The sequence below is a fragment of the Micromys minutus genome (assembly GCF_963924665.1).
Source record: "Micromys minutus genome assembly, chromosome: 3".
NCBI lineage: Eukaryota > Metazoa > Chordata > Mammalia > Rodentia > Muridae > Micromys > Micromys minutus.
Window position 1 is genome coordinate 3752498 of NC_137972.1, and position 27564 is coordinate 3780061.

The window sequence follows — 27564 nt, forward strand, 5'->3', positions numbered from 1 at the left end:
GTGGAGACAGTGGTTATTCCTTTAGAAAACACTGTAGTGACTCTACCCAGGGCACGGGAAGGAACATTCCCCGGGTATCCCTGACCGAGAGCTTAGCGTTTACCAGGGTGAGATGAAGCCATGGAAGGAGCCGTGACTGACCGCAGAAACAGACATCGCCAGGGTGGGGACATCCCTGCGGTAATAGTGTCGGCGTTGATAAGACAGGGAACATTTACAGGCACTGTTCGCATTACTTACCCCTCGATAAGGCAGGCATTTGCTGTTCTGTGATGCGAAGGCTGGGCTGGAGTTAACGAGCTGGTTTTGGTTTTGAGGTAGGACTGGAGGTAGAGAAGGGCACGGTTTGTCGGTGGGAGTCGGCAGTATCAGCACGTGGGCACCGGGAAGCCAGAGGCATCTGCTGGTGCCACACCGGTCAGTGTGGGTGGAGTGTTGGGTCGAAGCCAGTTACAAAAGTGACCCATGAGCAGCACCCGCACATCAGAAAGAGACTAAGACAAGCCTCCTGATCCCTTCTCACCCCGGCAGCCAAGAAGCTGGGGCTCTCAAACCCCGCTCCGCATAGTGCACGGTGGGCCATCCTATCCCTGATCTCTTTGCTGTGACAGTAGAGGTTGGGGGTGTCCTTTCCTCAAGGACATGAGTCCTCGGTGTCCTCATTTCTTCTAGTCTATCTTAAAGCCCGTCACTCACCCACTGAAATCTGAACGCAGACAGCAGCTTTACTTACTAGTCCCATCAGGTCCCTTTGGGGTCTGTTCCCATCACAGACCAGGAAGAGGCTCATGCCGTGACCCCTTGGCACCTGCCTGCTTCCATCCGGGGCTGACTGAGGTCTGTCCGTTCCTGTGTCTATGCCTGACTCCATGAGTACAGACTTCTGGTAGCTTCTCCTTCACACCTGAAACTTCAGTCTCCCAACAAATGGGCCCATGGCCTCCTTTGACATTCTCAGGCAGCCCCTCGTGATGGAGGCTGGCTGGGGTAAACTAGCATCTGCGTTTGAGGCTGAGTTTCTTCCACGTAGATGATGAAAGAGCAGAAGGACCCTGTGCATTCTTAGACTGGGAAGATGCCGTGTGATGGGGGCCCACACTGCCCATGCAAATATGAAACCGTACGCCAAACTCTGAGCCTGAGGACATGGGACACGCCATGTTACTTTATGCCACAAGCCTCGGTTTTATTTTGCCCACATGCATACCCACTCCTGGAGATGGAAGGGGAAGTCTGTATACACATCCCTCCTTCACACAAGACATCTTCATCATATTGCCAAGTCAGTTGGGCAGTAGTGGCACACGCCTTTAATCCCAGCACTTGAGAGGCAGAGGCAGGTGGATCTCTGTGAGTTCGAGGCCAGCCCAGTCTACAGATCTAACTCCAAGACAGCCAGAGATACACAGAGAAACCCTGCCTCAAAATCGAAAGCAAAAAGCCCATTTCATGACCCGCCCCTGCTGGGCAAGCACTCTCCGCCTGCCGCAACTGAGGGACTTGAACGTGTGGGTCCAGTCTTTGTCATCAATGCTTTCAAATTGTGCCTGTGGAAATATCTGCCTAATATTTAAATAGTAGAAATGGCACTTTGCCACATTTAACTTAAATGAAGTACAAGATATAAAACACTTTCTTTGTTTGAGTCAGAGTCTTTTTCTGTAGACCTGGCCTGGCCCTCCACACCGACCAATCGACCAATCGGGCCTTGAACTCATGGTGAGCTTCCTGCCCCTCCCCCCAAATCCTAGTGTTACAAGTGAAACTCAGTTTTCGTGTTTTCTGTTCCCACCCTCCTCTTACCCTAACTCCCCATACAACGCTCTGGAATTTTTCCCCACAAGGGCTAAGGCCAAAGAAGACTGAGAGGCAGAAGAAAGGGTGATTTTAGAGCAGAGGCAGGGAAAGCAGAGTCCATCTGGTTCAGGAATGGATAGGCTTTCGGGTCCAGGAATATGCTGGGCAGAAGCCAGACCTGGAATGAGCTTGGGGACAAGGTTGTCAAAGAAAAGTGATGAGAGTAAGTCCTGCCTCATCCACCGGTGCAACGCCTTTGGGCAAGGTTTGCCTCAGTCCGCTTCTGCCTTACCACCTGCAGAGGGGATGTTCCCACCTTGCTCCCATCTTAGCTCCTCCCCTACACACACCCAGATCTTAGCTCCTCCCCTACACACACCCAGATCTTAGCTCCTCCCCTACACACACCCAGATCTTAGCTCCTCCCCTACACATACCCAGATCTTAGCTCCTCCCACACACACACAGATCTTAGCTCCTCCCACACACACCCAGATCTTAGCTCCTCCCATACACACCCAGATCTTAGCTCCTCCCCTACACACACCCAGATCTTAGCTCCTCCCCTACACACACCCAGATCTTAGCTCCTCCCACACACACCCAGATCTTAGCTCCTCCCCTACACACCCAGATCTTAGCTCCTCCCCTACACACACCCAGATCTTAGCTCCTCCCACACACACCCAAATCTTAGCTCCTCCCCTACACACCCAGATCTTAGCTCCTCCCCTACACACTCCCAGATCTTAGCTCCTCCCCTACACACACCCAGATCTTAGCTCCTCCCCTACACACACCCAGATCTTAGCTCCTCCCACACACACCCAAATCTTAGCTTCTCCCCTACACACACCCAGATCTTAGCTCCTCCCCTACACATACCCAGATCTTAGCTCCTCCCACACACACCCAGATCTTAGCTCCTCCCACACACAACCAGATCTTAGCTCCTCCCACACACACACCCAGATCTTAGCTCCTCCCCTACACACACCCAGATCTTAGCTCCTCCCACACACACCCAAATCTTAGCTCCTCCCCTACACACACCCAGATCTTAGCTCCTCCCCTACACACACCCAGATCTTAGCTCCTCCTCACACACACACCCAGATCTTAGCTCCTCCCCTACACACACCCAGATCTTAGCTCCTGTACCTGTGCTCTCATGCGAAATTTTCCTTGTGCTCTATTTTGCCCTTGGTTCAAAACCACAGGCATTGCCTCCACAGCAGCAAAGAAGGAAACTGGTTTTGTGAAAAGGCTCAGTGACTTGGGCAGGGGAGCAAGGAAAGCCGACTGCAGGAGGAGTGGAGACAGAGGCCATCCATGGAGTCCACTACACAGGAAGTGGTGACTGGATGACCACACATAAAATTCACTGCAGGACACTGAAGTGGTCACGTACGAAGTTTACTGCACGGGGAAGGTTAAAGCAGTCACACATTCAGAAGCTTTTCTCCACTGATAAACCTTCCTCAGAACTCTGAAACTATGAATAGAATCTCTGGTGAGACATATGAGGTCATAATGACCTCATGGGAACACGTAACAGCTGAGAAACTGCATGGACGAGGTGGGGTGGAGATCAGGAAATGATAAATCCATTCTCATCCCTTCCCATAAATCTCCTATTGTGACGCAGTAGGCCTACTGTGTTTATAGGGCACAGGCTCTCTCTTTAAGGTTGAGAAAATGTAACCAAATGTTTACTGGCCTCCAACTTCTTACCCTTTTCAACTTTACATTTATATTTAAATTGGAAAGCATGTGTCTGCCATGGGAAGAAGAATTGCTAATTTGTATCAACTTAGCTTCAGTTGGTTACATAGTAGGTGCTCATTGGTTATTTCTGAAGGAGCTCACTGGTTCTCTTACCTCATATAGAATGTATGTAGTGAATGCATAGAAACCTAGACCTTCGTATCTGGTTACTGTACTCTGCCGCCACCATTGTCTGTCACAGAGCATTAAGTGTGAACTGATGAAGTTAGGTGTGATTTTCCTAACTTGTGGTCTTGGTAGGACTGGAAGGTTTTCGGTTATTAATTGGTTCTGGTTACCCCACCACCAAATTGCTTTGTGCCTTAAAGTCACATGGTTCCTATTCCTGTCCCAGATGTTGTCTGTGTGGACTTTGTCAGAGGGAGGAGGAAAGTAAAGAGAGAAGGTTTGTAAAAACTTGAGTTGTGATAGATTCCAGCATCTATATACCAGCCTAGGTCCTCCAAAACCCACAATGGGACATAAGCATGTCAGCCTCAGAGGGAGATGTGGCTTTCATTGTTTAAGGTCAACAAACTTCACAACAGCAGTCAAGAGTTAGAAGCTGGGAGCTCTGTAACCATGGTGACATTAGCCGGTTCTCTACCAGGCAGTGGTGGCCAGATCGTTGTCACAAAGGCTGAGCTGCTCGCCATGGTCTCTGTGGCTTGTCTCAGATTCTTTGCTCATAGAAGCGTTGCCTATATCTACTCTGACCTTTCTCGTGAGGATGTTCTTCCTAGTTGCCAGTGTGGCTAAGGAGTCAGTAAATTTGATAAACTGAAGACAGGTGGACTGGCAGGTAAGGTCACTTTGAAAAGAAAGTCCCCCCTTGAGCCTCTGCTGTGGTCACTGCCTGAGGCCATGATCTCTTTACCTAGGAAGGAGAAGAGGCGCCTCCTCTGACCAAGATGAAGGAAGCTTCGGAACCTCTAACGGGAGACACTGACATCAGTAAACAAGACAGTAAAATACAGGAGGACATGTAAGAACGGCAGGTCGGGGGAGCGGGGTCTGGCTTACGCGTTAGGGATGGACCGCACACCTCGGTGTTTAGGTGGGGGATGGTGAGTGCCTCAGCAAGTGCTTGTCTGCAAGCCTGTGCCTGGGGTGTGATCCCAAACCTCTGCGATGGAAGGAGTCCCCTCCCCAGCAGTAAGTACAATAAAGACATTCGGGACGTTATTAGAACTACAAATTCCATGGGTTTCCTAAGTGTAATGAGTCACAGCATCAGCTTTTATCCCGGCCTCTGTTTTATAAGACTCCCGCCTCTTATGAAACATAAAAATCCCCCTAGACAGAGCCCTTCCATAAAACCCAGGTAGGATCTCACAGCTGCCATGTAATGGGACAAGGCCACCGGCTTAAAAGCAGTTGTGAAGGAATGGCGGCTCACACCTGTACTCCCAGCACCCTGGAGGCTGAGGAAGGAAGCCTGGGCTACGCTAGAAGATCGTCTCAAATGCATACATGCTTACATACATACATACATAACAAATAAACAAACAAAAGCTATACAGAGCCACCGCCAACAGCAAACCTCACCGTGGACATGAGAACGTGAGAATTCACTCATGTAAACAAACGTTGCTGGGAACCACGTGTGAGATGGTCACTGTTAACCATCTGTCGGCTAGAGCATCCGTGAGGGTTTTCTCTGGTTGGCTAACAAATCCATTCAGCTCTTGAGGGCACATAACCAGAAGCTGTGTGTCGCAAGAAGCATGGACTGTCGGTGTCTTCGGAGCTGCATGCCCCAGCCATCCGGAATGCTGCCCCGAGCTCCCGCAATCGCTCCTGGCTCAGATAGAGTCTGTTTTCTGCGGAGATAGGAAAATAGGAAGAAGGAGCTCGGGAAAGGCCATGACTCGGGACAGTAAGAAGACTCCCATCTTCCAGCGGGTCCACAGACGGGTGAGCACAGCTGAAGCACGGAAACCAAGTCCTGGTTCGCTCTGCCCGGGAGATGTGCAGCCGTCAGACACTTGTTTTTATCAACAGAACTAAGGCTTCCTGTGGCCCTTAGTGCACTGAGAAGACACGAACCTGTGTGCGGTGGAATCCAGATGTGAGGAACACCGATCACTTCCCAGGCTTTGTCTAGGCCAGAGCACCAAGAAGCACTCCCAGGGGAGCCCGTCCCGGCCGCAGAGATGGCTGACACATGTAGACAAGCCCTGGGCACCCAGCAGGTAGAAATGCGAGATTGAAAAACCTATGCCATTTCTCCGAGGTTTTAAAACTAGTTGTGCTTTCTGAGAGGCGCACTTAGCGGCATCTGCTGTCAATGATGGAGCCCTCCGGATAAACAGGTCTCCAGGGGAGGAATGCGCAGAGCGAGAGTCCTGGCTGTGATGATTCCTAGGGAGGACTTTGTGAAGATGGGGGAGGAGGAAGTTCCAGGTCCAGGTCCCCCATAGAAACCGCCACAAGCAACCTCAGCCAGATGCCATCTTTAACTACCTTAAAAACCATACCACGCGATGGATCCTGCAGAGACTTCCTGGGGGAAGGAAGCTTCATTTTGGCTCTCGCAGCTTCGGACTGTGGGGTCGGCTCTTCAGTCCGAGCAGAGGCTGAAAGAGCATGGAGGAGGGGTGTGGCCGAGGAGAGCTGAAGCAGGGCTGAGAAGGGAGGAGGCAGAACAAGATGGAAACCCAGTGCCTCCAAGTGGGCCCACGTCCCAGGTTTCCCAGTGCTCACTACTGTCATCAGTGGATGACCCCATCCGTTCGACAGAGCCCTCTTACCTGGCCACCTCCAGAAATTCTCTGGTAGACACGTGCAGAGGTGCCTTCCACTGATCCTGCTAGGCCTCTCTCACGACAGTCCGGTCACACTCGGAATTAGCCATGAAGCAGGAGCTCTGAGCAGTGACCGAGAGAGAAGTAACCCAGGAAGTAGAGACGTCGGTTCCTGATTCATAGAAGATCCTGCAGACACGTGTCTTGGCGTAGGGGCGGCTGGACAGGCCGCGTGTCCAGTTTTATAGAGCAATGAAAGGGTTTGGACCCACTGACTTTTATTCAACTTAATCATCACACATACGCACACATGTGCGTGTATATGCACACACGTGCACACACACAAGCACCCGTTTCTCCAAGACCACCAGAAGACTGTAGATATAAGGTCTATCGTAAGCCATTGTTAATCCTGAGACTCACCAGAAAAACCAGCCCCACCATTTTGGGCCACATTTAAGGCCAACTTTAGTAACTATTACATGCAGATCAAACAATGAAATTTGTTCTGGACCGTTTCCTGGAATTTCTCACCTGAGAGTGGCCTCAAGCTGTGGGCACTGTAGTTTCCCATGAGACTTTGCTGTTTCCCAAGAACTGCATACAGTTCCTAGCATCTCGGGAGGTTACCTGGTTCCTGAGCAGGTGGGGCTGACAGGTTAAATTTGGGCATTACGCCCTGCCCTGAGATCAATCATGAGAACACTACTTAGCTTGTGAACAATTATGCTGTAGGCTGGGGCCTTACTCAAATGATCGTGTGAGGCCCAGTGAATGCTTTTTGATTTTTTTAACTGTTCCTAAAATTTGTCACTTATTACAGTGGTACTTGAAAATGACCATTCTTCCCTGTTTTCTGGTTTCCATGAGAGACAGGGAAGGGGGAGGCTGTTACTGGAAAGCAATTATCATCCACATAATTTTGTCAATATTAGAAGGTTAGCAGCTCAGGAATTCAAAGAGGTTATACCCATGAACGGGCACTAAAGGCTTTTGTACACTCACAGTTAGGAAAATAACCATGTCTTGATTTGAGTCTATCAGTTTAAAGTCTAAGAAGGAAATGCTGAAATTCTGGTTGCATGCATTATTCTGACTTTCAGGTTTTTACTTTTCCAAACCGCCAATAGAATCTGTTGTAGATTAGCAAGGCTAGTGAGTTCACTTCCACAGTTAGAACCAGAGTCTGGGGATGCTGGTTTGGCTGCGAGAGCTACACTAACGGGGAGCCGAATTCTGCACTCCCAAGTCTTGATTCTCTTCCTTTGTTCGTTATCATTTTGCTTACAGAAAAGAAGAAAAGTTTGGAACCAGCACTCCAGCAAAACAGCCTTCATCGGTCCATTTCTTCCCAAAGATAATGGATTCAAACTCCACACTCATCGCGCTGTCACACTCATTTTCCGTTGACGTGCCGACCAGCTTCCGCCACACCCCCAGTGCTCAGGACAGCTTTCTGTTCCCAGGACTGCGGACTTCCAGATCCACCATCCTGAGCTGCTCGTACAAAGAAAGCAGCCTGGGAAAGCGAAGTACGTACCATGCGTCTGAAAAGTTCCCGCAGCGCCCGTTTCAGTTGGCTCTTCCTTTGCCTCTGCCGTTTGCATTTGGCCCCGGGGATGTTTGTTTCTCGGTAACACACACTGAATAGGTTGGCCGTGGCTCTAGATCTGAAGGTTTAAATCCAGGGCACACGTGTAAACACAGGTGCGAATACAACATCTCCGTGAGGAAGACATCTGCAGCTACCATGATGGCTTCTGGGGCCACCGTTAGCATGTTCTAGAATCGTCGGAGAACTGAAAGTCCACGGGATGCTGCTAGAAATATTAAGGTGTCTAGAGCCAACCTGGTGCTTTGTTGTCATGTTTTAGAATTAATTAAGAATTAAATTTGCCAGTGTCTAGTCCTAAGGATCCTTCTGATGAATTCTGCTGTGAGGATTAAGCAAGTGTCTCCACCATCTCTGTAGAGAAGATGCCCCGAGCCACAGAGATGCTAGAGAGTCAGAATGTCCGGCATGTGGGTAGGAAGGGGGACCCTCCGCAGGACACAGACACAGAGGGTGGGCAGTATCTTCTCTTGTGCCTTCAGGAGACTCAAGGCTCACATGCAGAACAGACGGCGAAAAAGGGGATGGCACAGGAGATGTAGCAGAGAAAGTGGAGCAACAGCGAGAGCATGGGGCATGAGGAACTGGGTGGGACCCTGAGTCACTGTGAGGCGGGCTGCTCAATGCAGCCAGGGGAGGAGGGGAGGAACTCGGCAGCCCTGGTTCTGGTGTTCCTTCCACCCCTGCAGACTGAAAATCAGAACACCAGCTTTCTAGGGTTCTGCCAGGCTCGGGGCCTGTGTGGGAACCCAGCACATAGCAACATGTTAGAGTTACCAGATAATCAGCTTCAACCCTTACCCCACCTGTAAGCTCCTTCTAGAATAATCCACACTTGAACTGTGTGTCCATGGGTATTGGATGCCTCACTCCCTCCGCTCCGTGGAGATTCACAGTCCGGCTGGTCCCATCTGTTCCCCGTTTGTGTCTGGTACATTCCCATGGTGTGTGTGCAGTGTGGATGGCTCTCGTGGTGTTCACAGTATGCATCATTGCTGCATGACTCCGAAGGGCTGTCCAAAGACACTTGCTAAAGTCTTGGTGATCTTTGCCACTGAGCAATGGGTGCAACATTAAATACGCAAATGCAGACTTTAGATCGAAGAAGGGACGTTTTCCCGTCTCCTGGAACTGTGTAGACCGTTGTGCGTTGCTCTGTGTTTGGGTTAAAGTAAAAGCTGATAACGGGGTGGGGGAGCTGAGCATAGTGCTGCTCTTTGCCTGCCACAGAAGGTGCAGACTTCTCCTTGAATCACCACAGACTCAGGCCCGTGAACGCGGGGACAGGTTGTGCCAGCTCAGTGCCATCTGTTGCTGTCAGTGAACTAAACACAAGAGCTCCATTAATGCCTCCTTCCCTTCAAGAACACATGCGTCCTTTCCTCATGACGGGCTTCGAGGGAAGAGGCAGTGCCTTGCCCTTTCCCAAAGGAACTGCCTGCCAGGCTGTGGGTGCTAATTTAAGTGCAGTGCTTCTCAGCAACATCCTTAGGAGGAAGCCCTGTAGCCATCGGGGCCACTGATAGAACTTGGTGACGAGTCAAGATGTCCTCAGTGTGCTTGAGGCCCTAGGCACAGCCCCATCGCTGCAGGGAACACCCATCATTCGCGCCTTCATAAACTTCACCTTTTGTTAAAGATACAGGAATCTAAAACAACTTGAGTTGTTTCTACGATTTCATGATTCTTGGCCAAAGGTCCCATCCTATAAGGATAGCCATTGTTTTCTTGGTGCCAGGTAAATACCAGATACCTGATTTGCCCCTGGTCCTCGATATCCTTTGCAGAAGGAGGGACTTTAGTTTGGGCGGTACAGCAAGCATTAAGTAGAATAAGAGTATGTTTGTGTGTTGCGTGTGTATATATTAAAGGGTTTATTCAGCTTACACTTCCACATTACACGAATTTGACAGGTTCTGTGTTTAAATCACTGATGCTGATGGTTTCTGGTACAGCTAAATAATCAGTTACACATCACACATGTTCTTGATAGGGAACAGACATGTAATGTGAACTCCCTAAGGACCGTGGCCTGAGCCAAGATGGCTGTACAGTGCCGTACTGGCTGGTTTTGTGTCAACTTGACACAAGCTGGAGTTATCACACAGAAAGGAGCCTCAGTTGAGGAAATGCCTCCATGAGATCCAGCTGTAAGGCATTTTCTCAACTAGTGATCAAGGGGGGAGGGCCCAGCCCATTGTGGGTGGAGCCATCCCTGGCCCAGCCCATTGTGGGTGGTGCCATCCCTGGCCCAGCCCATTGTGGGTGGAGCCATCCCTGGGCTGGTAGACCTGGGTTCTATAAGAAAGCAGGCTGAGCAAGCCAGGGGAAGCAAGCCAGTAAGTGACATCCCTCCATGGCCTCTGCATCAGCTCCTGCTTCCTGACCTGCTTGAGTTCCAGTCCTGACTTCCTTTGGTGATGAACAGTGATGTGGAAGTGTAGGCTGAATAAACCCTTTCCTCCCCAACTTGCTTCTTGCTCATGATGTTTTGTGCAGGGTTAGAAACCCTGACTAAGCCAAGTGCACACAAGAACCATGCTACCCCTAAGCCTTTGGGACAGCAGAATCTGTGGAAAGTGAGGCCGGTGTGGAAACATTCCCTTACGGCTGCTTTATAGACGTCCACTGGTGTCTCTGTTCTCACTTGACTTCAGCAGGGGTGAAAAGCTTATGAAAAACTTGGTTCTGTGGGCACAGGAGGGAAGATAATAAATATTCTTGGTTTCTTTTGATGATTATTTAAATGTCTGTCTCACTTGCTTGTCCAGTTTCTTTCAAAGGCACAAGCTTCCTGACTCAAAAGAAACAGCCCGAAGTGAGCTCTGACATGGAAACATGTGTGTTGGGGGATGGTGAGGACTATTTCCTTTCTTTGTTTGGAGAATCGAAGAAGAAGGTCACATCACGTACATCCCAAGCCGAGGACGTGAGCAAACACCTCTCTGTGATTCTTGAAGAAGTTGGCCAGTTTATATCCAGGTACACATTTGAATGACTTACCGTTTTCTGTTGAGGTCATAGGTCGGTACAGAGCAGAGCTCCTTAACTGTTAGTGGATACATTTGTCCACCAAAAAGCCTAAGAAATTCCCTGAACTATAACCCCCCATGCTCTGAGCAATGGGAGATAACTGAGAGAGGTTTCCAGGGAACCAGACACGGGATGTGAATTTTCCAAAGATGCCAGAGAAAACTACGAGACTGACGCGGTCCACACCCAGCGAGGTCCACACAGATTGCCACAACCGCCCACTTCCAGGCCTTTCACCATTAGCTAATCATTCAGATGGATCTAATCTTTTTCTTCTGTTAGGTTGTTGAGTCAAAGACAGGAACAAAAAATGAGTTTTTACACCAATAATCTACTTTTTTGGCTGTCAGTTTCTCTGAAAAGAGTTGAGCAGGCAGTGTTGCTATTCGGCCTAAAGGAAAGGGCTCCTGCTCCCTCAGGCTGCTTCTCTAACACTGCTGTACTGAGTCTGAAGAACACTGAGCTCTGGCAGCACATGGGCGTGTCTGGGGCTGAGGGACAGGTAAGGACAGTGCAGCATCCAGTGCGCCAACTGATGATGGAGGGAACCTGAGCGTGTGTTCTGTCCCCTGAACACACAGTCAGCCTTCAGTGTCTGCCACTGTAGCAGTGGTGATTAAGACAAAGGTGTACACGACTCTTAGAAACTTCTAAATACAACTCTGTGTGTGTGCCTTTGTGTGTCTCTGTGTGTGTCTGCATGTGTCTCTGTTTGTGTGTCTGTATGCCTGTGTGTGGTTTGTGTGTTTGTGTGTGTCTGTGTATCTGTGTGTGTCTAGGTGTGTGTGTGTCTGTGTGTGGATGTGTGTCTCTCTGTGTATGTGTCTATGTGTGTATACCTGTGTTTCTGTGTCTGTGTGAGTCTGTGTGTGTATGTGGGTGTTTGTGTGTGTATAGTGTCTGTGTATATGTGTATATGTATGTCTCTGTGTCTGTATTGTGTTTCTGTGTGTGTGTCTGTGTCAGTCTGTGTGTGTGCATGAGTATCTTTGTATATATCTGTTCGCATGTGTGTCTCTGTGTATGTGTGTGTGTATGTGTGTGTGTGTGTGTTTAGGTAAACTCTCACCTGTGTATGTTGAGATTTTGGTATGTTCCATGGTAGCAATCCACCTTGTTTCTTAAGACAGGGTTTCTCATTGGCTTGGAGCTCCCGAGTAAGCTAGGGGCTCGGTCAGTGAAGCCCAGGGTTCTGCTCTCTGTACCTCCCAACCGGTGAATTCTAAGTGCACGCATGTCACCGCCTGCAGCAGGTCTTTCTACCAAGGTTGCAGGAACGACTCAGGTCGTCACACATGGTAAACACTTTACCAACAGCCATCACCAGCATCACTTCTGAGTATGACTTTAAGAACTTCTGGGGCAGGGAAGCCCTGTGGGCTGTGTCTAAGAGACAGGTGGCGTGTCCAGACCCTGAGGCAGAGCTTGCTTGCAGCCTATGGAAGATACCGTGAAGGAGCTCCCATTAGAGAAGCTTCAAAAGATAAATTTGTTTAAGATGAGCATATCTGGAGTCTGTGACACCTCTTTAGAACCCCAGTTCTCAGTGTCCAGGTGGGCATTGCCGGGTGGGGAGGAGCTGCCCGCTTTCGGTGTCCTGACTGTACCTCGGACAATGCAGGGTCTCTGGGAGAAAATGGGACATCTATTATTACTTTTAGTCCCATGGTGATTTCAAAGCATAGACAGGGTCTCTCTTTGTCCCTCAGCTTGCTCCGAAGGCCGGGCTGGCTAGCCAGTGAGCCCCAGAGCTCCGCCCATCTGTGCCTTTCTAGTGCTGGGATTCTGAGTGTGCCCTACTGTTGGTGGCTGACATTTTTATGTACATTCTGGGGTTGGGACTCAGATCCTTATACTGTGGCAGCAGTCCTGTTACCATCTAAGACAGCTCCTCAGCTCCATTTGGTGAGGACTGGTGAGGTAGGGTGTACTTTGACATAACCTCACATTTTTTATACTTACTGCCGCTGAGCCCAGCTTGATATTTTAAATTTGAAAAAATTGACCATTATGTCTCCATTCCCTCTTCCAACACATGTCTGCTTGAAGTTGTGCCAACTTTCCCTAATGTGTTATTTCATTATTTCAACCAAATATTTTCTACTCCTGGCCCAAGTCTCTTCTGAAGACTGCATGCAGTGCTCCAGGGGTTAACATGCTGTGCTCCAGGGATTAGCATGCAGTGCTCCAGGGGTTAACATGCTGTGCTCCAGGGGTTAGCCTGCAGTGCTCCAGGGGTTAGCATGTAGTGCTCCAGAGGTTAACATGCAGTGCTCCAGGGGTTAGCATGCAGTGCTCCAGAGGTTAACATGCAGTGCTCCAGGGGTTAGCCTGCAGTGCTCCGGGGGTTAGCATGCAGTGCTCCAGGGGTTAGCCTGCAGTGCTCCAGGGGTTAACATGCAGTTCTCCAAGGCTTAGCATGCTGTGCTCTAGGGGTTAGCAGGCAATGCTCCCGGGGTTAGCATGCTGTGTTCCAGGGGTGTCTTAGTTAGTGTTTTACTTCTGTGAACAGACACCATGACCAATGTAAGTCATATAAGGACAACATTTAGTTGGGGCTGGCTTACAGGTTTAGAGGTTCAGTTCATTATCAAGATGGAAGAATGGCATCATCCAGGCCTGCGTGGTGCAGGCAGAGCTGAGAGTTCTACATCTTCATCTGAAGGCTGCTAGTAGGATACTGACTTCCAGATAACTAGGACAAAGCACACAGTGACACACTCCAACAGGGCCACATCCTCTAATAGTGCCACTCCCTGGGCCAAGCATATGCAAACCATCACAAAGGGTTAGCATCTGGTGCTCCAAGGGTTAGCATTCATAGCTCCAAGGGTTAGCATGCATGTGGTGCTTCATGGTTAACATGTTGGGTTCCAGGGGTTAGCATACAGGGCTCCAGGGGTTAGCATGCATGTGGTATTTCGGGGGTTCGCATGCTGTGTTCCAGGGGTTAGGAGGGTCTCATCCTGACCGGTAAGAAGAGTCATTCTTCGTGATGCCTCCCTGATGGTGCTTTCAGTGTCCCTCCCTCCAGTCTTGCTCACCCACGAGCTGAACACGCCGAGTCCACAGACTCCTAGAGTTCTCTGTACAGGAATCTCCCGTCTGCTCCTCTCCATCTGTGCTCTCCAGCCTCCGAGGCCTCCTTAGATCCTGACCCTGTCAGAGAGCCCGCTGGTTCTGCACGGTTCTCTCTCTGGGGCAGTTGATAAGCTCAGTGCACCGGTTTCCTGTCTGTTGGGCGTCACCTCCTGTCACAGTCCAGTGACCCAGTGTCTTCAGAAACATTTGTATTTATTACAGTTTCAAGCTGAACAAAAAGAGAGAGAGAGAGAGATGTATCTATCCCCAGTTCAGTCAGAGCCATAAGCTAACACACAGGAGAGAAGGCAGAAAGGGCTGTGTACGTTCAGACACGTGTGTGACCGCGCTGTCTCTTCTAGGAGATGGGACTGGGGGAACCGACTGGGGGTTGGGAACACTCAACAGGTACCAGTTTGAAATTAGCAGGCAAGGCACAGGTCAGCAGTGATCAGTGAGCGACTTGGGGTGGTTCCAGGGAGGACCCTGACAAACAATCTCAGGTTTCCAGTGAGAAGGTCAAAGGGCACATCCCATGGTAGGGAGTAACACCTTGAAGGCAGCCTAGTGCCTAGCTACTTCAGACCGATCCAGTAGGACTCGTGTGGGCTTGTCTGCGTTAAAAATCAGATGGCTGCCGGAGGCGAAGAATACGTTCTCTTTTGACAAAACTCTACACGGATCCTTAAATGATCTCTGCTCGGAGTTTAACCTGAAACAAAACCAAAGCAGCAGGTGCAGGAGCTGAAGGTCAAACAGGATGGATTCCAGAAGCAAAGTAGGAGATGAGGTGTTGAAGGTTTCTAACAAGCAGTGACTAAACCATCCAGGGAACTGGGGGACGAGATAAAAATGTCAGCCGAGGTCTGCACACAGAAGGCGAAACAACCAAAAGCAACAATGCGATACCATACCATACCCGACACCAGACTGTCACTCAGCGCACAGGTTTCGAAGTGTATTGAATACAGTAGGAGAGGCAATTGTTGCTGAAAATATCCAGTGTGAATTTTAGAGATTAAGGGGGTCAGAAAAGCAGAACAGACAAAACTGAGAAGAAATGGAGGCCAGACCAGATGGCTCAGAGGGAGAGGCGCTTGCCACCTCGTGTGAAGACATGAGTTTGACCCCCCAGGAGCCTATGAAGGAAAAAGAAGTGAGTCCCATGACCTAATCTCTGACTTTCACACACACAGAACCTGCTGCTGCACGTACACACGCATGCACGAGCGCACACACGGCACACCACACACTCAAAAGTACAAATATAATTTTAAAAAGCTGAGAAATCCAGTTTTATCAGTTGCTGAAGAGTACGCGTGACTGAGGAAGAGCATGCGGATGGCGTGCTTCCCCAAAGCAGAGAGTTTTCTCCCAGACTGCTGAAGGTAGCACGCTGAAGACTGGAATAGCATTACCAACTCAGAGTGCATAAAACCTAATCTCCAAAGACACCGCAGATACATTCTCACAGCTGATTTGCTTAAAAGGAAGAAAGGAAGAAAGAAAGAAAGAGAAGGAAGGAAGGAAGGAAGGAAGGAAGGAAAAAGAAAGAAAACGAGAAGGCAGGGGCACTGAAGTCGTCCTCCAAAGAGCACAGTGGACAAACCCTGCGCAGGCCAAGCAGGCAGTGTCCTGGGGTGGGGGAGGGGCGAGTGGGGAGAGCGCGTGTGTGCACACACAGACTAAAGAACAACCTGAGGAATTCCATTTTTCTCCTTCCACCTCATGGATTTTAAAGATCAAGCCCAGGTTATCAGGCTTGGCCTCAAGCGCCTTTGCCCGCTGAGCCACCTTGCCGGCCCTTACCACACTTCTGTAGGTCATAAGCCTGGGTTGTCTGAGCTCTAATCTGAGGCTCTGGGGCAGAACCTGGTTTCCAGCTCTTCCACTTCCTGCCCAGTGCTATCACAGAAACCTTTCCTCAGTGTTGTGTGGCCGTACCCGCCGCCAGCAGCGCGCGCATCTGTCCTCTGCTCAGCAGCTAACACAACACTGAAGAAAGAAAACGAAAGAATTGTTTAAAATAATAATAATACAGCAATATAAACCGAAGCTGTTTTCATGAGCACAGGGAGAAGCCGGTCAGTAGAGCAGACAGAGCCTCTCGGTTTTCAGTCACGTGCTGCTTGGCAGAAGAGCATTAGGGATTAGCAGACTCCAGGCTACCCCAGGGCCTACCCACAGTAACCCGCCTCCTCCCGTGGTTCCTAACGGTTCCACAGCCTCCCCAGACAGCACCATCCACTGGAGACCAAGTGTTCTAACCCATGGGACGTTTTCTATCCAAACCATGACTTATACCAAAAGAGACGAGTCACAGCCTCTCCTTTTGGGATATATGTGCCTATCAGGAGCATGAAGCTGTTAATGAATTACGAAAACGCAAAACAGACAAGTGTTCAAGAGTGAGTAAGGCAGTGTGAACAGGAAGTTCGCCTCAAGGGAAGCCACGTGACCAGGGCAGGAAAAAAACAAAGGGAAATAATGTGACATTTGTACTCATGATGCTGAAAACATTAACTCATCCCTAATTGAATGGTTGGCAGCGTTGGCCCTGGAGAGATATGGCCGCGTGGATTATGCTCTCGCAAGGAAATCTTTATGGCCGCAGTTCAGGCCTGAGGTAGAAAGTGTAGGAAGGGAATTTAAGAGCACTTCCGAGACTAAGTGGAGTTTGCTGTCATGCTGGGAAGTTGCTTTAGTCTCTGGAAGGAAGTTGCAAAGCAGAGGAATGTGGTGATGTCAGATAGGAACTGAGCAAAGATTGTTCAGGACACTAAATGAAGAGCAATTCGAAGGAGGCAGAACTGGAGAAACCTGCTGTGGGGCTGTGACCGCGTCCCACAGACGAGACCCCACAGACAGGACATAGACACGTGTAAGGAGGCTGGAAGAGGCCGTCATCGGAAGTCACAAGGTGAAGAGGGAAAGGACACCATGCCAGTCTCAGACAGTGACGCAGGTCAGTTCACACGGGTCAGTGACACAGGTCAGTTCACACCAGTCAGACAGTGACGCAGGTCAGTTCACACGGGTCAGTGACACAGGTCAGTTCACACCAGTCAGACAGTGACGCAGGTCAGTTCACACCAGTCAGACAGTGACGCAGGTCAGTTCACACGGGTCAGACAGTGACGCAGGTCAGTTCACACTGGTCAGACAGTGGCACAGGTCAGTTCACACCAGTCAGATTGGCTCAGAGGTACCGCTGTGGGCTTGTGGGAGAATTGTCCCTGTAGGGACTGAAGCCATGTAAAAGTCGCTCTGCGGTCACCTCCGGAGCTTAGGAGGTGAAGACAGGACACGTCCCAGACACGGCTCGCCAGACCAGCTAAAACACCAAACTCTGGGCTCAGCAGGAGCACTGACCCCAAACAAGGGGAAAACTGCTAACATGAACCTCAGGCCTCCACATGCACACTAACGAGCACAAGCAAACACATGTGCCTTCCACACATATGAATGCACACACTCATACACATGCACACCATAGACATATATGTGTACAAGGAAGCCATCTTTGTTTTCCGTGACATTTTCGAATTTGGCACTATAGAAGAAATCGTGGGGAAATAGAGCAACGCAACCATGTTCTTGTCAAGTGCTTGGTGTGTAAGACTTGTGAGCTATTGTGAACAAACAAGAGGCACTGATGTTGTTCATGGCTCACCACAGTTGTGTCATGACCTTCAGCTGTGTTGCCAGTGACAGTAAACTGTGCATATGTGTAAATAACATAGGCCCTGCAACATATGGACTTCTCAATAAAAGCTAAAAACGAAACAAACAAAAAACCCTATCATATGTGTGTGAGTGTCGTGTGTGTGTGAGTATCGTGTGTGTGTGTGTGTGTGTGTGTGTGTGTGTGTGTAATATCACAGAATCATATTTAACTCACAGTGGCTGTTCATCCTCAGGGCCACTTTATCAGAAAAGAACTATGTTTGATGACCATGCTTTAAGACTTTTGTGCACATGGGTATGTGCATGTGCTGCTCTTGCCAGCCAGAAGAGGGCGCCAGATACCCTGGAAGTCCCGTTATCGGAGGTTGTGAGTTGTCCTGTGGGCTCCGGAAACCAAGCCATCCCTCCAGCCCTTTGATTTCCTTTTGAGTGTTTGATGTCATGCCTTCTTCTGTTGAGAGTAGAAAACAGAGAAAAATCACAGTCACATTTTCCAAGACCAGGACCAATAGGCCCCAGCAACTTGCGGGGACGGCAGAGAAGGCGCGGTGGTGAAGAGCACTGGCTGCTCTTCCGGAGGCGTCAGCCTCAGTTCCCACAGCTCTGTGGCAGCTTCACTACTGTGTGCTATTCCGGCTTCCGGTCACCCAGTGTTCACGTCTGACCTCCGTGAGCACTGCATGCATACACACTTGTACACATAAAATCAGAGCAAGTCATTTAAAAGTCCCCAAGCCCTCTGTGGACTCTTGCCTGAGAGAGTCCATAGCTGCTCATTATCAGGCTTTGTTTGTTTGTTTGTTTGTTTGTTTGTTTGTTTGTTGGTCTCCTGAGAAGCCTCAGCTGACTTAGAGCATGCTGCGTACACTAATCTGACGTTGAAGTTCTGGCTCTCTTGCCTCCATGTTCTGGGATTCCAAGCACGCACCACGTTGCCGGGTTCTTACTGTGGGCCGGAGGCTTTCCTGTTCACACCCGTCTTACCCTTGTGTCTTGTTCCCCAGTTCTCTCGGAGACATTAAGATAGTAGATGTCAACGTGAAGGGTTTGTTCGTGAGGCTTGTTAACATCTCCAACGAAAAGGAAGTGGAGATTGGAAACCACATTCTCCAACAAAACGTGAACGGACACGCAGTCTCCTTGTACCGGTTCCCGAGCAACATCACAATGCAGGCCAGCTCCACGGTGACAGTAAGTATGATCTGAAGCCATCACCATCCCGATGTGAACGTGGAATACCATCAGCTGGGAAGACTGTGCACAGGAAACACTGAGCTGGGAACACAGTAACCCAGTGATGTGTGACTGGTTTGAGTTAGGGGTATCATGGAGACATACAGTGACCTGGGACGGCCATGAGCTGGAAGTAATATAGAGCAGGGATCCCAGGGGCTGCAGACCCCAGAGGCAGAGACTACCAGGAGCTGGGGACAGCATGTGTTGAAGATACACGGAATTGGAAACATCCTGAAGTAGGAATGCCAGGAGCTGAGGAGATGAGTCTGGAACCCCATGATGTGGGAAATCCTGAGTTATGAATACCGTGAGCTGGGGATGTGGTTGGGTAGTAATACCTCGGGCTGGAAATACGGTGAGGTAAGAGTATAGCAAGCTGAAATCCACAAGAGCTGAGAGGGCTGTGGGCCGGTCAAATACAGCAAGCTAGAAATACCATGAGCTGGCACCACCAAAGCTCAGACCATGGTGAAGTGGGAATGGCCGGGGCTAAGGCTATGGGGAGTTAGGAATACTGTGCTTTGGAGACATCATGAGCTGGCACTACCAGGAGCTGGCGATATGGTGAACAGGGAGTACCATGGTCTGGGAATACTGTAAGCTTAGAATACAGTGAGACGGGCACATAGTCTGGGACAGTGGTGTGAGTTGGTAGCGACAGGAGCTGAGAATATATGAATGCATTGGGAATACTACCAGCCAGGAGTTTCAGGAGCTAGGGAAAACTGTGAGCCAGGACTGCAGGACGGCCTTGAACTGAATGGACATCACCAGAGGGAAAACCATGAGAGAATTGGATGAGGTGGGAATGGCAGGAGCTGGGAACACTGAGCCGGGAACACTGTGAGCCGGGAACACTGTGAGCCGGGAACACAGAGCTGGGAACACTGTGAGCTGGGAACACTGTGAGCTGGGAACACTGAGCCGGGAACACTGTGAGCCGGGAACACTGAGCCAGGAACACTGTGAGCCGGGAACACTGTGAGCCGGGAACACTGTGAGCCGGGAACACTGTGAGCCGGGAACACTGTGAGCCGGGAACACTGTGAGCCGGGAACACAGAGCTGGGAACACTGTGAGCTGGGAACACTGTGAGCCGGGAACACTGTGAGCTGGGAACACTGAGCCGGGAACACTGTGAGCTGGGTTCCCTTCCGCTACTGTCAGCCTGCCTGCGGCTTGGCACAGGTGACCTCATGGATACCTGGTCTTTGTACCAAATGTGACTCTGTGGTTTGTGCTGCTGTTGATGATGCCTGCACTTTGCTCTCCACATCTGTCTTCCACGTAGCAAACAGTCTTATTCTGGCACAGCCTCCAAATGAAAGCCCTAAGCCCCAAATGGGATCCTTAAAGACAAGCAAAGAAATGGTCGTCTCAGAGAGCAGGCAGTAAGGAGGTTCTCCTGCCACCCCCATCTGTGTCCCTCTGAACCTCGGTGTCTGGTCTGTAGCAGTGGGTCGTAAGAGTATGTGTGTGTCTGTTTTACATGACATTGAGGTAAGACCTCTACGAGTTCACTTTTGCAAACAGTAAAATCGAGGTACAAAAACAAGCAAACAAAACAAAAAAGATACATCCTAATGTTGTGAATAAGCTTTGCACTTATCCTGGATCTAGCTGCAGTCCATGGGCTAGATGGTTGTTTAAATTGCTTAGCACTGCATAATGTTTTAAAACAGCCTAGAAGCTCAGATACCTTAATAGTCCCTGGTCCTCAGGAAGCTGAGGCACAAGAATTATGTGAGCCTAGGAGTTCCAGCCTTGCCCAGGCAAATGCAGGGAGAGCTGTCCTGTCTTTAATGACACTGAAAGGCCCCGTCTGTTCAGAAAGTTTAGTAACAATAGCGTGGGACCCCGGCAGCATTTGTCAGCAACCAACTGCTTTCTCCAAGGTGTGGGCAGCAGCTTCGGAAGCCAAGCCGCAGCCACCAACGGACTTTGTTTGGGAGGAACAGAGCAGGTTCCGATCCAGCCCAGACTGCACCACCATCTTGTGCAAGCCCAGTGGTGAGGTGAGTGTCAGAGTTGTGAACACTCGATGCTGGAGCAGCCGACCACAGTTCCCTGCTGCCCTTGGTCCTGCTCACATTCTGCACGGCATAGCTAGAGTCACCCCCAAATGCCACAGTGCCTCAGACAGAGCAGCAGTCATGGTGACCATCTGTCTCCTGATCTCGTCAGCTGGGGTGGTGGTGCCCCAAGCTTTTGAAGGCTGCGGGCAGATTCAGAGTCGGGTGGGTTGTATTTTTGTCTGGAAGTGTGGGATACGGAAGGTCCTGCGTACTGCCTTCTCTGCTGATCATCCCAACAATGTTTCTTGAGGTTCTGGCCTAGGGAATGGACAAGCTAATGGAAGGGCTATACTCTGCCTTTTATACAATTAGATACGTTAGAAATGGTTTTCAGGAATGCTTTCCCCGTGCCTGGCACTCTTATGTTTTCTTTGCTTTAACACTAGCATGATTACACTCCTAAGGTCACACCAGTAGGACTACATCCCTCCTTATGACAACCAAACACTACTTGTTTTTGAAAACTGTTCTTTAGATTCTTCTTAGACTCTTGTCTTTAATCTTATTCCTAGACGAATTTGCTAGGCCACAGAACCATTAACCCCCCACAATATGTTGACCAGAGTATGAGTTTCTTTCTTATTTCTTTATACAACTATATATTGGGTAACTGCCTGTTGAACAGGATAGAGTGAGATTTTAAAATTTTTATTTTCTGTGTGTATGTGTGTATGTGCGCATGTGCACACGTGCACGCAAGTGTATTATGGGACATCTGTGTGTGAGTGTTCACAGCACGGGGTTATGTGTGTGTGTGTGTGTGTGTGTGTGTGTGTGTGTGTGTGTGTGTGTGTGTGTGTGTGTGTGTGAAGAATGGGTTATGGGTTTGAGTGTGTGTATGTGTGCAGTGTAGGATATATGTGTGCATGCAGTGTGTGTGAGAGAGTGTGTGTGGTGTGTGTGAGAGAGAGAATGTGTGCAATATAGTACTGTGTGTGAGCATGTATGTATGAATGTGTGCATGCAGTGTGTGTGTGTGCAGTGTGGTGTATAGTATAGTATGTGTGTGAACATGTATGTGTGAATATGTGCGTGCAGTATGTGTGTATGTAAGAGAGAGTATGTGTAGCATGGGATGTGTGTGTCTGTGAATGTGTGCAGTGGTGTGTGTGTGTGAGCATGTGTGTTTAAATGCTTGCAGTGTAGCATGTGTGCGTATTTGTGTGTGGATGTCTACAGTGTAGCATGTGTGTATGCCCTCAGAGTCAAGAAGGGAGTGTCAGGTTCTCTAGAGATGGAATTGCAAGCTGTTGTGAGCCACACGCGTGGGTGCCGGGACCGGAAGCTGAGTGGTCTGGAGAGCAGTTAGCTGTCTGGTCACCTCTCCTGTCCTTCCTGGGCTTGGGATTAGGAACTCCCTAGATGCATCTCTACTCAGCCATCCATGACTTTATGGTTTAAACTCAATTTTATAACGCCTGTGTTTAAAACTGGCTACAAAAATAAGGACATGCAATTTACACAGCCCCCTGGGACAGTATCAGCAAAACCCAGATTAACACTGAGGGCTGGGGGCTGGAGAGATGGCTCAGCGGTTAGAGCACTGACTGCTCTTCCAGAGGTCCTGAGTTCAATTCCCAGCAACCACATGGTGGCTCACAACCATCTGTAATGGGATCTGATGCCCTCTTCTGGTGTGACTGAAGATAGCAACAGTGTACTCACTTACATAAAATAAATAAATCTCAAAAAAAAAAAGACAGGTCTGGAATGTGAGATGCCAGACCACCTTCCGTGCCCCAGCAGGGGGCGCTGTACAGAGATTTTTGAGCCTTTGGGAGGTCGAGCCTCTTTGGAGGAAATGGAAAACTGTAGGTGGTTCCTTTCGTGCCTTCTACATCATGTTCTGCCCACAGTGTGAGGAGCTGAGCCAAAGCCTCCTGTCACCCTGGAGCCACTCTGTCGTGGTTTGCCCACCACAATGGTGTGAAATCTCATGAAATTATGAACCCAAATCGATGCTTACTTAGTAGTGTTCATGTTCATCATTTGACTGTCCCTTCACGCCTCACACCCTGTAGGTTAGTCTTGGTCCCACAGAGACTCTCTTCCTCCCTTTACACACTGCATTATTTGGCACCAGCCCGGGGTGGTTTTGTCAGCTCGACCCAAGCTGGAGTTGCCTGGGAAGTGGGGACTTCAGTAGAGAAAATTCGGCCATCAGATTGGCAGGTCTGTGGGGTCATTTTCTTGATTAATGATTGGTATGAGAGACCCCAGCCACCTGTGGATGTGCTGACGCAGGGCAGGTAATCTTGGGTTAAATAAAAAAGCAGCTGACAAAAGCCAGAGGGAGCCGAGCCGGAAGGCAGAGTTCCCCACATCCTCTACCTCTGTCCCTGCCTCCAAGCTTCTATCCAAGTTGGGCTGTGATCAGAACCAGGAAGCAGAATAAACCTGTCCTCCTCTAGATGCTTTTGGTGATGGTGTTTATCACAGCCACAGAGACCTACCAACACCACTGACAGAGAAACCTAAGGTAGGAAAGGCTCATTTTAGCTGCGGTTTCCAGAGGGTCAAACCCCAAAGTTGCTGGTCCCCTTGAACGTGGGAAACAGTAATGGCAGCAGAAGCTTGCAGCACTTTTGGGAAACAGCTTGAGATGAGGCAGCCCACAGACCCGCACTGGTGAGCTCAGCTAGGAAGCACTGGGCATTCACAACCTCACAGATAACACCATTAAGTGAGGACCAGTGCTCAAAGCATAAGATGACACTTTGGATTCAAACCACGCTGTCTCCTGTAGACCACATCTCAAACTTCATGCCACACCTTTGGGTTACATCCCATTCAAGCAGTAAGGTTCTTCCGCTAGAGAATACACTCTTACAAGAAGGCCAGAGAGAGCCTGTGTCCACCTTAGACCCCAATAAAAACACACAGTTCTTTAAAACGGGATTGTCTCCATTCTTACCTCAGCGAAGCTAACTCTCACTCTGTAATCGAAAGAAAGGTTTTTCTGGGAAACCCCATTCCTGTCCATTCCTGAACAGAGCAGACAGGTCTGATCAGGACCCAGGAGCCAGCCTCCAGCTGTGCCACAGAGCAGTGGAGGGCAATCTGTGTCTTGTGGAGACGTCTCAGAGCAATCCCCCCTCTGCCTGGCACAGCAGCAAAGGTGTCTCTCTGGTTCTCAGTAACACTTGCTTAAGACAGAGCACAGGCAGGTAACATTGTGGCTTCTCTTCAAAGACAAACCTAAACCGTGACTTAGGCCACACTTTGAACCACCTTGTCCTAAACATGACAACAGCTGACAGCCAGTACAGCCACAGATGCCGTGGAGCGCGATGCGGGGGTTTTGGGTTTCTTCCACCTGCAGCTTTGTAGGCAGCCATTGTTCTGTTTGCTCCCTGAAAATATGAGACTGCTCTATCATCGAAATCACGCTGGGGTCCTAGCGCTGTCTGTCAGTCACGCTGGGGTCCTAGCGCTGTCTGTCAGTCACGCTGGGGTCATAGCACTGTCTGTCAGTCACGCTGGGGTCATAGCATTCAGGGACACAGCCTACCCTGGTTCGGTGTCTGGGAGTTTGTCAGGCCCTAGTTTTCCACTTAAGATTCAGATGTGGAGCAGATCTCTCCTGCATGGTGGGAGCTCATGGAAGGGCTGGTTAAAGAAAACACCACAGACTTGACATGTGGTCCACAAGTCTCTCTCTACGTTGGTTTATACCCAAAGAAGACCCATAGCGTAAATAAGTCTAGAGAGCTAATGTAGGGCACATGGACTAGAAGCACTCAAATGGCATTGTGTCTGGGATGTTCAAAAGCAGATTTCAGTATGTACACTATATATATAATAGTAAATATTTAAAAAGTAGGTGTACCGATCCGTGCTGTTCTTGGCTACCGTAAGTCCCAGCACCATAAGACAAGCACCGTAAGATCATAGGAACGAATTTTTCAGCAAATCTACGCCAGCCCCTCAAGGTACTCTCCCACCCGAGCAGTCTGATACCTTGCCATGCCTCTTTCGCTCACAGTTCCCTTGGCGGGTTATTACCACGCCCGGACAACACATCCCAATTCCGTGGTGGGCTTGGTGCGTCCCGCCACTGCACCTTGAACTCAGTTAGGTCATCATGTGAAAGAGCACAGCACACAGATCAAAGAACCTCTGATCCAACTCATAAGATATAATTTTTCTATCTAGACAACACAAAATCCTGCACACACCCATCCCTTAAAAATGTTCATAACGACCTGTATCTGTGCACAGAGAAGAATCTTTACATCTGCCTCCATGTTGCCTCCTCCTCCTCACTTTTGTTCCCGGCCATCCTTCCTTCTCGTCCAGTGACAGGACATTTTATCCAGTACCTGCCTTCCTGCATAAAGACATCGTCTTACAGGTCTAAATATATAAATGTGGATCAGTTCTGATGAAATTGATTTTAAAAATAAATCCTAAGTAAGCTGGAAAGGCTCGTCTCTTTAACTCCAGCATTCAGAAGCTGAAGCAGGAGGATCACTATGATTTCTAGAAGGGCCTGGGCAGCATAATCAGCCCCAGAGCAACCTGTGCTGCAGAGGGGGGGGGGGAGGGAGGGAGGGAGGGAGGGAGGGAGGGAGAGACAGAGACTTGCTCTCACACAAACACGTGAGACTAAAACCAAGTAACCCTGCAAGGGTCTTTAACAGTATTTGAAATCAGGAACTCTGTTCACCCCATTAGGCCATTGCCTGGTACACTCCCATCCACTGGAAGCAAGCCTGGGAGAAGCTGGAGATGGACATTGAATTTGAAAGATGCTCAGTAGTGGTTCCATCACTGAGAAGCCACATGTTCAGATGGACCACAACATCCGAAACTTGCATAAATAAGGACAAACAAGAACCACCACAGAAAACGCCCTCCCAAGTCTGCTCTGTTCTCTTGAGGTAAGGCCTGCTTTGCTTTGCTTCTGCATTGAGTCCCTTCTCACAGTGGTAACTGAATATGTGGGAAGGACTGGGTGGAGGGGTAGATGGACCGTCCACCATGGCTAATTAGCCATTGCTCTGTAAGTAAATGCTTGGTACACAATAAATGCTAAGCCTCCACGGTCTATAAAAGACATGTACTGTGTATTTGGATGTTTTTACGATTCATTTTTATGTGCATGGGTATTTTGTCTACACGTATGTCTGTGTACCGTGTGCATGCACTACCCACAGAGGCTAGAAGAGGGCATCTGGGAACTGGAGTTAGGGGTGATGAAAAGCCACCATGCCGGTGCTGGAAACTGAAGCCAGGTCTTCTGGAAGAGCAGTCAATGCAAGTAACCGATGAACCAACTCTTCAGCCCACTTTTGCTTTTTTAAAATAGGCTTTCTCTTTAATTACTACTGCATAAATTTCCTTTAAAGTTCAAGTTGGTCTTTCTCTTGTTACAGAGAAAGAGAAATCTCGCCAAACGTTTTACCCAATAAGAGCCCTTGGTGCCACAGCCCTGACACCCCTCCACATCCCTACAGCTCTCTGATTGAATCACATGACTCAGATATTTCTGAACACAGTTTGGGTACACAGCCTCAGTCAACCAAGCCTAAACCAGACCCTGGTAAGCCAAAAGCTCACATTTTCTGGGTGAGGTGGGGCCGGGGGAGGGGTGTGTTGTGTGCTTCTGAGTGTTAAAAATTATTCAGACCTATGCACCAGACTGCGTCAGTGTTTGTCTCTGTGACAAGTTCCTGAGAGAAATCATTCAAAGAAATGTATTTATTTTGGTTTACAGAAGGCTGAGTAGACCTGTATGGTTTACCCAAGTTTTACCATGACAGAGGGATATTGGGGGAAAAAAAAATCTGTTCACCTCCTGGTGAACAGGAAGCTGTGTCAGGAGAAAATGCAGCCACAGAGGGTCTCCATCCTCTGAGTCTATTCAGATTTGAACCCCTCCCAACCTACTCACCTGCTCATTCCTCGCCTCCAAGCACTGTTTGTGTCGGGACAGTGATGAAGCCTTGGAGGACCCTTCGTAGAAACTGTAACAGAGGCTCTTAGAACAAGGGTTGTGGGCTATCCACTTGCAGCTGTTGTTTTGAGCTTACTAACTCCCGTAGCTCCAAAACATCCATCATTGAACCAGTCAGTCAGAAGAACCACGTGGCCAGCATGGGGTTTGTGTGGGTGTATTATTTGTTTTGAAAAACAATTTCATTAGACTGTCTATGAACTAACTCATGACAATTCTCCTGCCTCAGCCTCCCATAACAGTTCTTGAGAGCTGGTGAAAAGTACATTGGGCATTTTTAAAAATGATCTTATTTGGTGGCAAAAAATACCCAGCACTCCACAGCACGTCCCAACAGTGACCCCAAGCTGTTGTTTTTGTTCAGCTAGGCTCTGCACTGAACCAGATATTAGAGTAGATATGGGGGGTTGATTTGATTTGAGTTGTGTGTAGTTTTTGCTATCCCCGCTTTAAGCTCCAGGTGGACCGTGCTTCCAGATCCTGCCCAGAGAATATCGGATCATGGATGAAATACACAGACACACATGTTGATTTATGTTAGGGTGATTTATGATTGAAGAATGGAGAGGT

At 49.2% G+C, this 27564-nt stretch overlaps 1 protein-coding gene across 1 annotated transcript; it reads left to right on the plus strand.

Annotated features, from left to right (window-relative positions):
• Positions 1-4449: 4449 nt before the first annotated feature.
• LMNTD1 (lamin tail domain containing 1) lies at positions 4450-27503 on the plus strand (the record flags this gene model as incomplete). Its single annotated transcript, XM_080913712.1, has 8 exons — positions 4450-4549; positions 7602-7843; positions 10695-10905; positions 18729-18915; positions 20856-20975; positions 25713-25918; positions 26414-26580; positions 27472-27503. The coding sequence occupies exons 1-8, from the start codon at positions 4476-4478 to the stop codon at positions 27501-27503; spliced, it is 1239 nt and encodes a 412-aa protein (XP_080769838.1). The 5' UTR covers positions 4450-4475.
• Positions 27504-27564: the final 61 nt, after the last annotated feature.